Source organism: Labrus bergylta, chromosome 19 (assembly GCF_963930695.1).
Source record: "Labrus bergylta chromosome 19, fLabBer1.1, whole genome shotgun sequence".
NCBI classification, from domain to species: Eukaryota; Metazoa; Chordata; class Actinopteri; order Labriformes; family Labridae; genus Labrus; species Labrus bergylta.
Genome location: NC_089213.1, coordinates 22479919 through 22498078, shown reverse-complemented (window position 1 = coordinate 22498078; position 18160 = coordinate 22479919). Strand labels below are relative to the sequence as shown.

The 18160-nt window shown below is 39.3% G+C and overlaps 1 protein-coding gene across 1 annotated transcript; it reads right to left on the bottom strand.

Moving 5' to 3' along the window:
• Positions 1–2133: 2133 nt before the first annotated feature.
• zgc:63863 (uncharacterized protein LOC393372 homolog) lies at positions 2134–17933 on the bottom strand. Its single transcript, XM_020655344.3, has 10 exons — positions 17726–17933; positions 16586–16640; positions 15045–15175; positions 14826–14906; positions 14049–14235; positions 13809–13910; positions 11169–11310; positions 10120–10304; positions 8669–8781; positions 2134–7021 (listed from the first exon to the last, which is right to left on the bottom strand). Exons 1-10 carry the CDS (start codon positions 17793–17795, stop codon positions 6855–6857), a joined length of 1233 nt encoding a protein of 410 aa, XP_020511000.1. The 5' UTR covers positions 17796–17933; the 3' UTR covers positions 2134–6854.
• Between the last annotated feature and the right edge of the window lie 227 nt (positions 17934–18160).

Here is an 18160-nt window from a genome sequence, read left to right as displayed (position 1 = left end):
AATTAAAGGATTGGCATACTGCCACAGTTCAAAACCACAGGAACGAGATCAACTCAATCAAATAAAATAAAAAAACACAAAATAGGCAACATGGAGCTTTTTTTGTTTGTTTGACTAAGTCCAATGAATGAATTTAAATAAAAGTAATTTTGTTTCTGCTCGGCGGTGAAAGTCAAGGTGTTGCTGCTGTGCCTGTTGTTATAGTGGCACTGAGGTTGTGTGAGTGCAGGCAAGTGTGTGTGTGTGTGTTTGAGTGTGTCACCAGGGGGAAAAAAAACCATCAGACAGACCCCTGGAGCAGCTGTTGTCCCTAGCGTGTCCAATGTTTCTCACACACACACACACACACACACACACACACACACACACACACACACACACACACACACACACACACACACACACACACACACACACACACACACACACACACACACACAGAGAGCGTGAATCAGAGGTGTCGTTTAATAACCGAGGATAAGATGTAAAAGTCTTCAGCATTGTTTAATGTGAGGGTCTTCGGTCAGTCCAGAGGAATATGTGTACCAAGATGTGTGTGTGTGTGTGCTGAGAAGTCTTGGTCATCAATTAGCGTTTAAATAAGACCCATAACACTTTTAGACAGCGACTGTGCATGCATTTCAAACCATCCCTCTCCACATCTGCTCTGAACACTAGACCCTCACTCACCTCCTCTTCAGCTCATTAGAAATCCTTTGGGGGGTCTGTGCTTAAATATGTGTATTTTTTAGGACCTTAGCGAGCTCCTTGAATCCGACCACCAGATGTCTTATCCTACATTATGAATCGTACCCTTTTCTTATCCCTTGCTACTCTTTAACCCTTTCCTTTCTGCCTCACCTCACATCTACCGATTTGTGCTCTGTCTCTGGTCGAGTCCCTGGGGGGTCCGACGGACAGATGCGCAGCGTTGTCCTGCCCACACATGCACAAACCAAAACACATTTCTGACCTCATTTATCCAAGGAGGCCAGTCTAACTATGTGTATGAAAAGACAACAGCTGTACAGTACAGAGAGACACAAAGGAAGAAAGGGAGATCCATGTGTTGTTTTTTCTTTGAAGCTGCAAAGTCACTGAAACAGCAGCTGGATGTTCTAAAGGATGCATATGTAATGCTGAAACCAGCTCAGTATTAACTGTTGATTAATCTTCCAATGCTTTTTAAATTGGCCTGCATAATAAATACACCTGGGAAATAGAGGAATTTGCAAATTCATGTTTTATTTCTTCTGGCAGGTTACACACTCTGCAGACTAATTTCAAATCCGACCTGATACAGGGCTGACCAATCACAACTGTTCATCAAACAAAGCGTGTAAACAGTAACTGAATGTCAAGAGGAGTGCTATTAAGCATTTCGTAAAACAAAAAAAGATGGCTGCTTGGGGCGCTGGTGGTGTGGTGGTTGGTGTGCAAGCCCCATGTGGGAGACCCAGGTTCGAATCCGACCGCATGTTGTTGACCCAAAAAAGACCAAAAATAAATCTTAAAAAGCCTTCAATGTGGTATAATTTGCTGCTGCTTCAGTATTTAATATATAGGACATCACTTTACATATAATTAGTGTTGACATATTAATGATCGCATGCTAAACTTTTTTTGTGGTCTAATGAACTTGAGTCATTTCAGTTGAAGATTTGACCCAGCAGCAACACAGATACGTCTTGTACTGACTGCACTTCCTGATAACGCCCCTTTAAAAACCACGCAGCTGACTGGGAGATCCGAGGTTCCACTTTCTTGTGCATCAGTGATGTTGTGCGGCAATGCCTGGCAAACAAAATGCCATCATTTACAACACAGTCTGAAACAAAATATTCAGTAGACATTCATAGTAGACAAAGGCAGGACAAACATTGATCACATATTAGAAGCTATAGAACTAGTTAACGTATGCAATGATTAGCTTAAAAAATGCTGCTTTTATTATAAACTATTACAGAAACTGTAAATAAAAAATCATTAGACAGAAAAACTTTAAAATGCATAACTGTGCATACATGTGGTGTGGTGTATCACCATCATCCTTTGTGTGTCACAGCTATAAACAAAGGTTATTTGTGGCTTGCAGGAAAGTAAGTAAGGACTTATAAAAGAACGAAACAGAAGGTGTTTTCTTCATTTATTCTCTTTTCCTTCAAACACACAGAAACATCTTCTGTTGTCTCAATAAAACCACTTCACAAGTACAAGGTGCAAAGAACCTGATATGTTCAAGAGTACAGTTTGTACCAAAAGGTTAAGTAACCATTACATGGGAAATGTGCACACATACATTAAAGGCTTATTGCATTATCTGTAGAAGCATTTGGTGTGATTTGATTCTCATGGGATTTTTTTCAGACCTGAGGGGAGGACAGAGCGGTCATGAGAGGCTCAATGCGAGCTCTCTGGGAGTTCAGCTTCAGGCTCCTCATCACACAACACTGAACTCATAATTTGGGATGAAATATGAGTTATTTTGATGTACATAAAAAGTGTTTGTTTTTCTGGGTTGTATGGTTTTTTTGGGGGGGTTGTTTAAATCAACCGTATGAGTGGCTGTCAAAGGAGATTTCAGCTACTGTCAAGTTGCATCCTCTTCAACTGAAGAATCTGTTCTTAAAATCACTCAAAAGTATTCTGGATTTTTCCACTCTATTTTTCTTGTGTTATTTTGCTCTTAATCATTCAGCCTTCATTTAAAAGTAGAAATATTTGTATTTTTGTTTCTAAAGATGCAGTACAAGTGTCATAATTAACATAAAAATTGATTAGTTATACTCAAATTCAAAAAATTATTGGTTTTATATTTTGTCAAAGCGTCTTTGGGTTCCTAGAAAAGCGCTATAAAAAAACAATATATTATTATTATTATTATTATCCATGGTATTTTATTTTTTTGTTTGGCAAACAGATTTAACAGGTTGTGTAATAGGTGGAGTGCAAAAGAGCTTAAAAGAGCTTTGCAGATGTGGGCTAAATTAAACAAGGAAGACTAAAAAAGACAATTAAATTGTAGCATTGATCATAAATGATAGATTCAAATAAAAATTCATCAAAAGTCATCCATTGCACAACAGAGAAATTAAATTATAAATCTTATTTTGTTCATGTTTTCTTCAAGTTTGGACCAGAGATCAACATCTCAAACATCCATCTTCTCATTTTTACATCTACATCATTTTAATTTAAACCCACGATCATGCTTCAGTTATTTTTCATCAAAGGTCTCTGGCAGACTGAGAGCAGTGCAGGTGTTGCTGAAGGTGTTCGAGTGTGAATGTGAGAAAAAAGGAAAAGAGACGAGGAGAAATTTGTCTTGAGCGTGCCATGAGCCAGGGGCAGAAATTAAATCCTCATTATGATCTGGCACCAACCAACGCTCTTTTCCTCTATGAGTGTTAGTGTACGTGTGTGTGTCTACCTGGCACTAATAATACAACAATAAAGTAGCATCTTGACTTTTGTTTGAAGATCACAGACCCTTTCCAAAAGCTTTCTCCCTGCATATTTAAAGACATTTTTTCAAAGCATAAAATTCACAACCACATGCAATCACTGTCAAATTAAAGCTTGCATCAACAGAATTAAACTCGCTGTTGCATGATCTGTTACATAGTAACAGCAGGATAAATGTCAGCGTACATCAACGTCAGCATGCATCATATGGCAGCAAACTTTCCCTTTAAAATGTCCTTTTATTTCCATTACCTTTATCTGTAAAGTTAGATAACGCATGAGGCAAAAATGTAAAGAAGGAGTTAAGCATTTTGGAAAATAAGCTTGCAAATTACTTTTGAAAAATTAATTCTATCCTACTCCATACGTATACGTTTCTGCAGTTTCTGCTGGTCGCCTGTCTGTAAATGTACCCGCCCAAGAAAAGCCCAGCTCATAACCTCCATAGAATACCACACACTGTTTCTTAGGGAGCGTTTAAGTGCTGTTCGTTATTTTTGTTAAACTCGGACAGAGTCAAGTTAGCTATTTCACCCTTCTTCCTGTCTTTAGCCTAAATTGAGCTAAGCCATGCTGAGCCAAGTTAAGCTAAGCTAAGTGGCAACTAGTGGTAGCCTGTTATTTAGCATACACAAAGTGAGAGTGGTATATATCAACTCAACACTGCAATAAAACAAACAAGTGGATTAACTTAAAGGTCTAACTACTCCTGTTTTAAGATAATATAAATAAAAACACCAGTCCGATGATAATTACCAACCACAGAAACACATGTTTTCCTGTACCTCATTTTCATTTTAAATACACATTCATACTGTCCAATTACATGTTCAAACATCGCTGAGTTTCCCCCCTGGTATTAATATTGAAGTATTTCTAATAAATAGCCAACCAGACTGTTGCTCTTGAAATAACTACGTACACTCCTGATAGCATGAAAATTGAAACAGAAAATGCCCAGAAAAGTTACAAAAAATGAAAAAGAAACTGACCAAAGTGAACATTTTCAAAGTCTCTCTCTCAAAAATGAACACAGGATATCACATCATAGGCACATGTGGAAATGTGAGGCGGCACAAGAAAAACAATACAAGGCTTTTCAAACCTCCACAGCAGCTTGTTTGGCTGACTGGATGTCTGAATGCTAACTGGCTAGCTAATTACCTGAGCTACACGCCTTTGATTGGTTTATTGATTGCCTAATAAAGTGACTGATTAACACCTATCAAAACGACAGAAATTGTCATTTTGTGAGGAATTCCCTTCAGCATCTCCTCCTGGATCTTGATGGATTTACTGCTTTAAATGATTACTCAGCTCTGCTTTCTTCAAAGAAGCTGCCGGGCTCGGGAAAAATGACTCTGCATTTTGTACAACACATTACTTCACTCCAGTGTTGAACACAACACAAGTGTAAAGCAGCTGAAATCATGTGTTAACACACGTCTAAAATCAACAGTGTACACTTCACATTCAGCTGAGCACAGATGTGACACATTCACTGTAAATGTGACGGCAGAGGAAAAGGAGTGTTGTGACTCCAGTGAAGTTGTGTTTACAGATGCAGCAGCTTGGCTCCGCTAGTGCAATCTGATAAATGTTTCACAATATGAGGCAACAACTAGAGCGTGCATCACTGTTTGGAGAACCCCGCGTGCTCCATACATATGCATGTGCCTCAGGTGGAAACGGCCTGTATTATTAATATTCAGGTTATGAAATTACGCTTTAGATTTTGTGGTGACTTTTTTTAAGTAGTTAACTTCTAATGTAAAAAAAAGGTTCAAAGGACAGCCTCTGTTACCCCATGGCATTTGTTAAAATAATCCATCCAAATGTTCCTAAATTGTAGCCTGAAAATAATTTTTATTGGTCTATCATGGAGAATATTTCAGAGAAATAAGATGCTAAAGAAAAGCTGAGTGCATGGACTGTAGTTCTGTTGACAGCAGTTCAGGGTGGGTGTTGGCGCAAACCTACTAAATATTTTAAAAATGTAAAAAAGTACTGGTGTCTTCCATTCAGCAGAGGTGGGCCAACAACGTTCAGAAAACTGTGCTCGGGAAAAAATATAAAAATAACATTTAAAAACATGCAAAAATGTATCTCTTAAGACAGCCACTGTTTGCATTGAGTGCTGCGTTGAGTTCAGCTCGCTCTGCCTGTGTGTGAAACCTTTACTGTGGATTTAGATCGCCAACACCAGGAGGGAAGCAATTAATTCCAGGGTGTTCCAGGCAGAATCTGTCCCGCCATCTTTCCTTTTTTCCTCTCCGGTTCTCCTTCTTTCCTCACTACTGCAAGCTTTCAGCAGAGAAACCCCATACTCTTTAATAATTTGTATTCATGTGTCATCGTGCTGGCTATGGGCACTTTTGGCTCTCAGATACAGCTGCTGAACCGACAAATGTACTTAAACAACGTCAACAAAAAATGCAACAAAACAAGCACGACAGGCTAAAAGTAAGATATCAGCAAAATAATCAGCTTACAGGAAACACAACAAGACACATCTCGAGTGTTACACCAGTAACTTGAGAGCAACAGTGGAAAAAAAACAAGATGTCTTCACATGTGTAAATTTCATGTGTGGAAAGATTTTGGTTTTACATCTCTCTGTGGTCATAACACGTCTTTGTATTGTGTATCTTTTTCTGCACTTCTAGGTTATTTTATTTCAATTTGTGGTTGGTTTGCATCTCTATAGAAGATTTGCTTTTTTTGTCTCTGAGATTGCTTAATGTATCTTTTTGGTGATTTTGCATTCCTTTGAGGTTATTTTGTGTATTTTTGTTCTTGTATCGGATTTCTTTGAGGTCATTGTGGTTTAAAATTGTAATCTCCGCGTCCCCTTGTTGATGTTTGGAACTTCTTTGTTGATGTTCTGTGGTGTTCTCGGTAGATATTGATTTTGTCATCTAACTCTGAGGTTTTTTGTGTCTTTATTGTCATTTTGTGACTTCTTTTGGTCCTTTGAATGCCATCAGGTGACGGCAAGTTAATCAAACAATGGTTGGCCTGTTACGTTATCCATCCATGCTTATATGTGATATGTGGTTTGGGATACTTGTTCAGATGCACACGCACGCGCACGCGCACGCACGCACGCACGCACGCACACACGCACACACGCACACACGCACACACACACACACACACCCTGAGGCTGACTGGTAGTTAACATATGTTCACTGTGGTTGAGTAGCAACAACCTGTTTGGCACCGAGATAACTGACCTCCGACATGTCCTCTTAGCAGTAGAGCCTTCAACAAGTCACTTCATGTCTTTGTTTGTTCATTGTTTGTCATCTGAAGAGCAGATAGCAGATCTGTTTCTGCTGTCATCATGTGTCACCGTGTGTCAAAAAGTCTAAATCCCCACCGCCACTTCAGAACAGTTGTAGTAACACGTCGGGTCCCCAGTCCAAAGCCGTCTGAGCCACAGCAAACACAGCCGCCCCGAGCGTCGCCGACAGCCCCCACACGGCCATCTTCACCATCCTGTTCCCCTTCCCCCACAACTGGCCTTGTTCCCGGGGCAGAGCTGCTTCCAGACCTGAGAGTCGAGAGGACACGAGAACAGGAACAAGAAGGAGGGGTCAGACGTGAGGAGCGTAGAGACAGGAAAGGGTCAAGAGGATTCAAATAGTGCTGGAAACTGGGCCACAGGGGGAGCAAGCTGAAATTTGTTACTGGGATTAAAAACAAAAAGGGGTCAAGGGATGTCAAACACATCGGGAGTGGAGACAAGGATGGGCCAAAACCTTTAACACACATCAAAAAAATACTAAACAACAAAATCCTCCTCTTTGATCTCAGGCAGTGATTTCATTTAAATGATTTTAACAAAGCTTACAAATGGCTGTAGCAAACATAAAATATTATTTAAAAAAGTAGAAGAAGAAGAGCTTCGACATTTATCACAAAAACAAACTGTGGGCAGCGAGGATTCAGAGATTTTTAAACGTTCAATGATTCATGTTTACTAAAGTTCTAGTGTAAGGAACAGGCTGACTGGCTGGTTTTGAGTAATTATAGGTTTTTACAGACATACAGGCTAAATGTAGAAGAACTGCTTCACAGTAATTCACTTTTTTTCTTTTTACAACCAATTCAGATAGGTTGATCTGTAACAAAAATCTAAAGGATTATAACTTCCAAAGTCAGCTGATCAGTTTATATTCATAACTTTTTCAGCATTTAGACACCAGCTTTGTCTCTCAGGCTGGGCAATATATTGAGTTTTTAAGATATATCGATATATTTTCAAACAAGATATATGGTAAAACAATATCGTTAATATCGTATATAGTTTATGTTGCATTAAAATAACGTTACAGAGGTACCAGGTCACCTTTGTCTCATCTCACTGATGATGACTGACTGTCCCTCTTAACCCTGCTCCTCCTCTCTCTCTCTTTTATTTTATAATATTACTTTTTAAATTCACAAACAGGTAGTTTATTTTTCATGTGTTTTCACTGTTAATAAAATACATATCGATATCGAGTATCGCCAGTCAGCTAATAAATATCAAGATATGAGTTTTGGTCCATATCGCCCAGCCCTAATTGACTCCATCATCATCTGACAAACTGAAATCAAGAGGTGCTCTAGATGGACACATTTTCAGTCGGTGATGCTTTTCATTGTGGATGCTTGCTAATTGAATTGTGATGAAACTTCAGGGAATGATGTGCATCAATTGTTATATTACGCTGTTTGGCCTAAGGGGAAAATAACAGCATATTTTTTTATTGCCAGTTCATCATAGAACAATATGTCAGACGCCGCTGATCAGTTTAAAAAAAAAAAAAAAAAACCTACGGGAATAAGACATCTCTTTGTTCTGTTCTGGCAAATCTAAATGTGCATTTGATTGGTCTAGAGGGTGTACTACATCATTTGTTTACTTGTTAATGATTGGCCCAGGGGTGTGTAGCTTTCTGCAGGGGATGGCAGACTTACTACTGCCTTGTTCTGAACCATTTTAAGAGATGAGGATCCATCAAATTAATTTGATGGGTAGATTGAAACGTTTGCTTTAAACATTCTAACAGATGCTTTTAAATGTAATGCAACTTGAAAGAGAACCAGTTAAGAATTCAGTTTCACTTCACTCCCTGCACGTGTGTCTGTATGGCCTTGTACGTGCAGAGGCCTTCCTCGGGGTCTCTAATACAATTATAGTAACTATTTTTACCGTGTCTGGAGGCGGCGGCGGCACCCTGGGCTTTGGTTAGACGTTGGAGAACAGAGTCGGGCCTCTGGTGGAGGGTCGAGCGCTGAAACGCCTGGAAGGTGCTGATGGACAGACTGGAGGAAGAGAAGCAGAGAGGGACGGTTAGAGGAGGATGGATGAGAGAGTCAAGTCAAAGGGGAAGCAAAAAACAGTGATGGACTATCATCATGCCTTTGAGTGCACAGCGCTCTGATGGATAAAGACAGCGAGGGGGAAAGTAAGACAATATGAGAGATCTGATAACTCAACATCTCTAGTATATAGTAAGAAGCTATAGGAGTAATTTAAAGCATTATGGGACAGAGGGTACTTTCAGGATCACTCAGTCAAGGCCTGATGTCAGTGATGTCACTTCCTCTCCTGAACAATGACTGTAAGTAACACTGAAGGACACTGTAAGAAGAGGACGACTGATGGGCAGACTTCAGCTACAGAGACAGAAGATGCAGTTATGTGTCTTATGTTTCCTGCTCAATAATAAAAAATGATATTGAAAATGTGTCTCATGCATGGTTACACACATGCCAAATGTCCCATGGGTAAGTATGTAGCACTTCAAAGTCTGGAAGTGTACACCCTGCTGGTTACTGATGGAATTACAAAAGTACTCAGTACAGCATTTAAAACGTTTTTTTTTCCACATGTTGCACTTTTGTATTTGAGTCATGTGTTGTGATAAAAACAAAACGCCGAAAACAGAGATGTGCAGGGGCAACAGGTCAAGTCATTCAAGCTCCAGTCTCTTGTCATACAGTATGTATAAAAACAGTAGAATCATAGTGTCTCTGCATGCTCCCTCAACACTGCACAAGAAGCGTAAAATAGAATAATAAAGAGAACATTTGTAACTATGATGTTATTGAGGGGTTAACCTAGGAGAACTCCAACAAACCAAAATCCAAATGTGATAAATCATTTTAGTTATGTCTAGGCAAAAAAGCTTGTTGTTCTACCTCATCATGAAATTCAATAATAAAGTATCTTAGAAGTCATTTTGTGGACAAACAGACTGATTTAAAACTAAGTAATGTATTCATTTAGGATGAAAATAATCTTTTGCAGACCTAAATTCACAACAACTTGAAGATGTCCAAAGTCACTGACAGTGTGCATTTGTCCTGCCAACTTGCTAGGGAAGGCAACAAGTACATTTTATTTATAAGATATAGTATGTTTAACAGTTTTTAACAGTTAGACCATTCATCCAAAACGAGAAGACTTCACCAGATTGAAGTGTCCGTAATTATGCACATGACTGAGGTCATAAAATCACATTCAGTTCATGTGGAGGTATTTTAATGTCATTCTTGGCCTCAACCTTATATATACTGGTTTGACGCCTAATTTTTGTATATTGATCAAGTTATCACAAAACGATCTTAAATTTATGGTTTCAACTGATGCTCCTTCACCTCTTGCGAGACTGCAGGGCTGCCCTCTTGGCCAGCAGGGATGGAGGGTACTGGTCGAACAGATCCTGGGCCTGGCCAATCAGAAGTTCATATGGGAGATCCTGAGGGATGCGGGAGAGGAGGTGGTGGACCATGGCCATGTCACACTCTGTCTGCTTCACCTCCTTCTCTCTGTGCAACACAATCTGAGGAGCAGGAGGAGAAGAAGAGAGTGTTAACCCCCGAAGCTGCATAAACACGAGTTAGACTCCACAAAGTGAACAGTGAGCAGCTTCGGTGGATGTTGCCGAGGCAGAGAGTGAGCGCTCAGCAGGCTGACGAAGAGTTAAACCCCCCCTGCTGTGCGCTGCACTCAGCCTTGGAGGAAACATGAACTACATTCTGCTTTGTTGTTTCACACACTTCAAACAGAACTCTCCCTCTGCCCGGCCCCTTCCCTAACACACACACACACACACATACACACACACACACACACAAACACAAACACACACACACAAACACACAGATCTTCAAATACAAACAGGCAACATGTACACACTAATCAACGTGCATAAAACCCATCGTTTTAAAGGCCTCTTAACACTCAAACACCTTCAAGATGATACATGTAAACACAAAATAAATGATTTCTACAGACACATGTTCCATCAGCGTTTATTTCTGTCTATGAGAGCACCTAAAGGAACACATTTAAGAGAGGAATGAAGGGGAGGGGGGATCCAACCTGCTTATCCTCTTATTTAGATGGACAAAAGGACAGATTACAAACATCAGTCAGCTCCTTGTTTGGTTTCTTAATGCGTTCCTCCTCCTCCTGCCTCTCTTTTATCTCCCCCTCTGTCTGTTTCTTTACACCTCTCTTTCTCTCATCTGTTCATAAGAAGGTATCTAATTAACTAGTCGAGCCACCTCACACTACTTTGCTTCATTGTGTGTGTGAGTATATGAGTCTGCGGCAGTGTGTATCTATGAGCAGCAGGATTTCCAAACAATGGCACCTCCTCTTGTTCATTTCCTGTTTTTTTGCTTCTTTGCCGCGTTCTTACCGTAGCAGCGAGGTAGATGGGCATCAGCGGGTGTGAGGCCAGGAAGAAGTCGTACAGTCTCAGGGTGTGTTTGAACTCTGACAGCACGTGGCCGTACCAAGTGATGAGCCAGGACAGCGCAAAGATGGTTCCCACCTCGGCTCTAAAAAGAGAAGAGATGTGTGAGAACGTGTAAAGACATGAAACATAAAAAACTAGAAGATCACACATTTTATTTAAAGCTCCTGTGAGTAGTTTTAAGATGGTTTTGAAACACACTTAAATTAATATTGATGACCTACAAAAGCAAACAAGTACATCAGCAAAAAACATAACTACTTCTATGTTGTTATTTTTAAGGCCTGAAAGTGCAGCAGCTGGGAAAGTGTCAGGTTTGGCGATTAACTGATGGTGAAACCGAATAGATTTTTTTAACAAAGATTCTCCATTAATGATTCATTTGACCGTTAATAATCTCGTAAATTTACGACTTTATTCTCGTAGATTTACGAGATTAAAGTCGTAAATTAACGAGTTCGAGACCAGCCTGCGCAAAATGATGAAAGTAGAACTCTAAGTATTTTCCTCTGCAGACAGCTTCCTCCAAATCAGTGTGCTTCTTTCTTCAGTTTCTTGCAGTATCTTTTCAGGGTGCTGATATTTTAAAGATGTGAAGATGATGATGTGTCAAAAGCATGTGTAGTTTCATATCTGCATAAGTAAAGCCCCAACACAACTATTTGTGTCTGTTATCGGTCTGCCTTGTTAAAGTGTCTCATGTGCAGAGACAGTTTGTGTCCTGTTCATCATTTTACAGATAAACAAGGTCTTTCAAGTTGTAGTGAAAACTTCTCTTGAACTGTTTTTACCGACTACACAAGGAAGTATCCTATTTCCTTATTAGTGAAACCTGTAGGACAAGATGCTCCATGTTTGTCATTTGAGAACAGGATGCTGCTGCTCTTCTGATATAGACTAAAATAACCACTTTATTCTTTTATTATTTAAAGAATTTAAGAGTTCTACTTTCATCATTTTCGCACAGGCTGGTCTTGAATTTGTTAATTTACGAGATTAAACTCATAAATTTACAAGATTAAAGTCGTAAATTTACGACTTTATTCTCGTTAATTTACAACTCTATTCTCGTTAATTTACGAGTTTAATCTCAAAATTTAACATGGCCCTAATCCTCCGTCGTACACATGTACAAGACAAGATCGAGACATTTTTTTTTTTGACTACAGGGGTCACTAAAAACGACAAATTGAATGTTGCTCTAAGGAGGTTTAATAATCAAGGACAAACTGAGATAAACAATTACTTTCTTTGAAGGAGCAATATGTAAAATAATGACTGGATGAAATCAGATTTTCTCAAAAGCTACTCTCCAGCCTCAGATGACATCATGCATCGATTTGACCAAGCTGGGTGGTATTTTTCCTTCATTTGTAGAACACTTTTAAATTGTTTGGCTTCATCTAACGGCCTGGAAATACGAGGACTGCTGGTTTTCTCATAACACTATCAATTCTTAGAGATTTAGCCTGATTGATTTCAGAGAAACATGTTTAGTTACCTTAGCTACTCAAAAGTCTACTCTTCTCTTCCATGTCTGTCTTTGATGTGTGCTGACAAAGATAGGCGGTTATTTTTGACAGTGTCTCCAGTAAATTGGATACTCTTAAGAGTTTGCTGATAAATATTGGATAGGAACATTCAGGGAGGAAGAAGGATAAGTACAAGAGTAAGAGAGAGAGACGTGAAAAGCCGGTGGGAGTGATGGACGGGGGGAGGGGTAAAGACAGGGAGCAAAGGGCAGGGAACATGTATGATGACAGGGACATAAAAGAGATCAAATGAAGAGGGAGAGATGATACAGATAGAGAAGAAAATGTGGGAGCAGGAGGGGGAAAAAGGTAAAAGAAAAGAGGCAAAGACATGAAGGAAGATAAGAGGAAGCTGAAGAGCTCATAAAAAGAAAGACCCCTCCGGACTGGGAAGTGGGGCGTTGTTTATCCTGATGTTTTTCTGTGAGTACAAGGTCTGGATTCTTCTGTTCTGTTGTTGTTTTTTCTGTATCGACCAGTCATTTACAGATATGGAGGTTTCCAGAACAAAATTAAACATGAACAGGTGGGAAAAAAGTCAATCGAACTCCAGGTAACGGCCTGCAAACATTTAAAACCCAAGTTTTGGCCACACATGTAAATTAAACTTGCAGTGTCTGCTTCTTTTGGTTGCTGTTTAAATAAACTGCAAAAAGATCATAAGCCATGTTCTAGCTAATTATACTTCATAAATAAAGGTAAATGTTTTGCATTCCCTGGTGGGACAGAAACAGCTGCTGGACCATCTGATACTCGAAAACCTCTTGATGCTTTTTTAACTGAGCTTCAACACACAACCAAAGCACTTCTGTCTGATTCACACAGGTGAAGATCAACACTTTGATGCCCTCTAGTGGTTGTTACACACATCACATTTTGTCCAAAGTTACTCAACATTAAAAATGTATAAAGAAAAGGGGCAAAGTGTCAACCAAATTTGGAGTGCATTTCTCCAACAGACAGTTCTAGTGTGTTCAGATCAACACTACGAGTGCTCAGTGATGTTTTTTGTCTTAAGGGGTGATAAATAAGTAAGTGTAAGTCAATGTACCTAATCATGAAGTCGTGTAGTTCTTTATCAACCTGCTCCAGAATAGGCATCAGGTAGTTTAAAATGTGCTTCGTTCTGTCCATTGTTGGATCCATGAAATCCCTAAAGTCAGACAGAGAAGACAAGACAGGAAAGATTAGTGCTTAATGATTTGGAAAAATACTTGGTTAATCTGATCTATTAATACCTTAAAAGTGAGGAGTTTACACTGATTAAAATTAAATAGGGAAATGTAAAAACCTGAGATGGAAGTTGGACAGTGTTTCCAGCAGAGCGATGGCCATCCGCTCTCCGACTACCAGCAGCAGAGAGACGGCCACGTCGTGGTAGCCCTGGTAGTAATGCAGCTGAGGGTTTCCTTTCAAAACCTCCAGTATGGTGTCGATGAGCTGCTCCTGAAGCACGGCTCTCTCTGTGGCTGGCATACCTGAGGGAGAGTTAAGAATCAGCACATTCATACAACAGGATTGTTGCTTCTCTCAAACTTTGATAAAAGTCTTACTGGACACTGGGACATGGTCAAGAACTTTTAACCACACTATAATCTCATTCAGGCTCCATCGCTACATTATGGTGTCTGTTTAATCTCTTGTTTTGGAAACTTAATCTTGTTTACATGTAAGTAAAAAAACTTACCAAAAAAACCTTGGAAAATTCTGGGATGATTATTCTAGAAACTAGGTCAACATTGGACATGTGAATCCTGACTGACTTCTAATTATAAGAGTTTTGTATGAAACTGACAAATCAAACAAAGTTTAGCTCCCAAAAATTACAAACTGGCAAAAAAATAAAATAGACCCTATTATTAAAACAACTTTCAACAGAAACATGTATTGTCCCTTTATACGTCTATAATTGCACTATCAACAAACATTGTGATTTTGGCTCACAACACCGGTGCTGCTTTAACGTATTGAATTAAATATTAAACCCAGCCACATATCTGCATGTTGCTGTAGTTTGATAAAAAGGCAGTGTGAACTATGCTGCTATCTTCAAAGATAACTCACACACCTTTAGGAAACCGCTTCATGGACCGCCTCACATCCAGGACTACTTGGTTGTAGTCCTTGTGGTGTTCCCTCACATCTCGACCTATAAAAGAAGAGCATATTTACTTTTTAGCTATAAAGGTTGTTGTTGTTGTTGTTGTTGTTGTTGTTGTTGTTGTTAGTTATAGTGTTATGTTGACTACATCAATCAAGTAAATAGCATTATCAGTCAACCACTCACCAGGTTTATGTGGTAGATCGTACACGTTGATATTCAGCAGCTTGGGCCAGACTTTCCTCCTCAGTTCATCAGTGAGGAGACCGCCTTTACTGGCTGCTGCTCTCCTCAGGGTCTCAATGTCCACTGGATCACTGTGCGTTCAAGAGGCAGAATTGGGCATTGTTTAGTGTAATGCACTTCTATAAAATTTGGTCAAAGTATGTTAAAAAAATCTGTATAAACCAGTCTTTTCTTATAACAAATTAAAAAGGCTTTGGATAAAATAATCTATGTGATTTACAAACCAATGTATCTCAGTGATTAAGTGTTGTTTTCTGTATTTGTGTGCAGTATTTTACAAGGCTCAGCTCTAACATTATGACCATTTATCCAATATTTAGTATGCCCCCCTTTTCCTGACCCATCGAGTTACTGTGTGTTCTGACCCGTTCCCATCAGCACCAGCACCATGTTCTCTGAGCTCCAGAAGCTCTTCTGTTGGATTGAACCAAACAGGCCAGGCTTTGCTTCCAATGAGCATCAGTGAACCCTGAATCACATCTTTACCCCCTGCCCCCTTTTGACTGCTTCAAACACCTCAACTGAGAGGACAAAATGTTCCCTTGGTGTCTGACATATCCCACCGAGAGGTGCCATAGCAACAAAACAATCAATTTGTTTCACTTTATTTGTTAGTGATCATAATGCTATCACATCTGTGTATTTTAACATAACAAGCAACACATCAAGTAAAATGAAAAATGGATCTAAGTCCTTCTTTGAATTTATGTCTGCATGCAAATGACTCTTAAGACTTAGTTTGGATGGATTTATTTATGAACAATCTTTCCCTCCAGACACCCTTTGATTTGTCAATGTTTTATTCAATCCACATCCGTCCCACACTGTGGCACCATGTGGTGTGTCCACATGTTTAAATTGAATGCATGAAGAGGACTGTTGCTTTGCTCTTGTGCATTTAAATCCTTAATTTACTAAATCTGCCTGCTAAATTCAGCATGAGCTTCCCAGTGCCATTTCATCCAAGTCCCACGTGCCCCCCTGTTACTGAAGTCTGCATGATCCTCGAAACGCTATTCTTCTGGGCACATGTGAGTAATCTTAATGTGTGAAATTAGCTTAGCAGAAAAATGACGAAGGTCACTGTCTCAGGTTAAATGCATACCATCTAATTGTGGGACAGGGATCCTCAGAGAGAAGGGCATAACCACTTAGGGTAAAAAAAAATCATCCTGCTTCAGCACTAATTTAGGCTTTTTAGATTTCTTTAAATAAATACTCTTTTAGGCTAAATTTAGATTTTGACAGATAAGAATGTTTTGTTGTAAGGTCTCACTAAATATCAATAGATACATTTCATATAGTAGAACCTGTGTTGCTCAGCCATTCCTCAACAAAAAAATTTTAAAAAAGTGAAAAAACCTCCAGGAAGCAAATCTAACTATACAATAAAAATGAATATGTCCTTCTTGATCACAGAGAAAGAACCCTTATAAGCACACAGACACATGCCTGCTTGTTATTAATAGTCACTGCCTCACCTGATCAAAGCCTGATGGATCTCAGCCAACTTCGTTTTCCTTCCACAATCTGCTTCTGTAAAAGAAATAAAGAAAGAAGGACAGGGGAGGAGGAAGAGAGAAACGAAATACAGAGTGTGAAAGAGGGAAAAATACATATTTTAGGAATTAAAGAAAGTGAGCATTAAAAAAAGTAATGCGGAAAACAGAAAATAAAGAGAGGGGAGAATGGTTGGGGACAGATAGAGATGTGAGAGAGTGAGAGAGATGAATGAGGCATGGGAGGAGAGAGGAGATATCGAGTTGAGGTTAAAAATAGTCGAGTTGATTCAAATGCAGAAAAAACACTTCCAATAGTTTCTTGGATTTGGGAATAATAATTAACACACAATTAAATTAGGACTTTTTTTGTATTATCACATGACAAGTTTCCCCGTTTAATCAAATATTTTAACTTGATTTTCTTGGACGGAAAAGATTTGAGGTGTTTCTAAGTTGGCCTCAATTAAGTGTCATTTTTGCAAACAATCCCTTTACAACGGTGTCTAACCATAATGAGTCTCTGGCATGTCACCTAATGTAAAATAGTGCAATGCTGGGATTGGGATCAAGCTTTAAAATAAAGTCTTAACTGCTTGAGTGGCTTAAAGGGTTAAGCCACACAGACAAGTGTTGTTAAGTGATGACATAATTAAAAGTCGTTCTTCTTGTTTGTGTTGTCATTGTTGTATTGAATTAACCCACAGCTCTCTCTGTGTGTCTGCCACACCAGCTGAAACTTTCCAAACTGTCCAGGTTGGCTGACAGGCTGCCACGCAAGCAACTCTATCAGATAAGTAGTTACAGTTTACTTTGAAAAGCAGGGTCAACAAAAAGACAGCTGAGGGTTAAAAATGGGTTAGAAACACTGTGGACTATACTCGTGATTCGTGTTTTCTGCTTAAGTTTGTGTCAGCTGGCTGCAGCAGGCTAATAGTATTAAGTTCAATGGTATTTCAACACATTCACTAAGAATAAGTGTCTGCATGTTATTAAAAATGTACAAAAACTACATACGGAATAATTCAAACTGGATTTACAGTAATGATAAGCTTTAGCTTTGGCTTGTCCACATTTATTTTTAGTGTTTGTTTCTACCTGGACTGACAGTATCTGACTTACCTCTTGAGACAGATCCATTCCCATTCAACGCAACTCCTGCTTTTTGTTTCTTCCCCTTGAGCCTTTTCATTCCTCTTACAAACCGACAACCGAATCACAAACTTTGTCTGGTGTCATAAATAAGCAGTAAGATAAAAAATATGTCTCTATATATGTAAAATCATAGGTAACATTTGGCTAAATGTGGGCGCTTCTCTCAACAGCTGTCCCAGACACAGTCAACCTAACTACATGGCGTCGCTAGGCTACAATTGGCCAGAAATGACACGTGACAACGTGCACAAACCCTATTGGCTGCTAAAAGATTTGCACTACAAACTAACTTGACTGTAGTTTTTGGGTTTTCGGGCTTTACATGTGGGAGGGAAAGTGTGTTTTATTCCCCCGAACCACATTCAAATGTTGCTACCCAAGTTAACATTCAACAAAATCCAC

Coding starts and splice junctions, on each gene's coding strand:
- zgc:63863 (XM_020655344.3), bottom strand. CDS start 17,795: ATGAAAAGGCTCAAGGGGAAGAAACAAAAAGCAGGAGTTGCGTTGAAT. Junction 10,305..11,168: donor CCATCTACCTCGCTGCTACG/GTAAGAACGCGG, acceptor CCTGCTCCTCAG/ATTGTGTTGCACAGAGAGAA. Junction 7,022..8,668: donor CGCCGCCGCCTCCAGACACG/GTAAAAATAGTT, acceptor CTCGACTCTCAG/GTCTGGAAGCAGCTCTGCCC.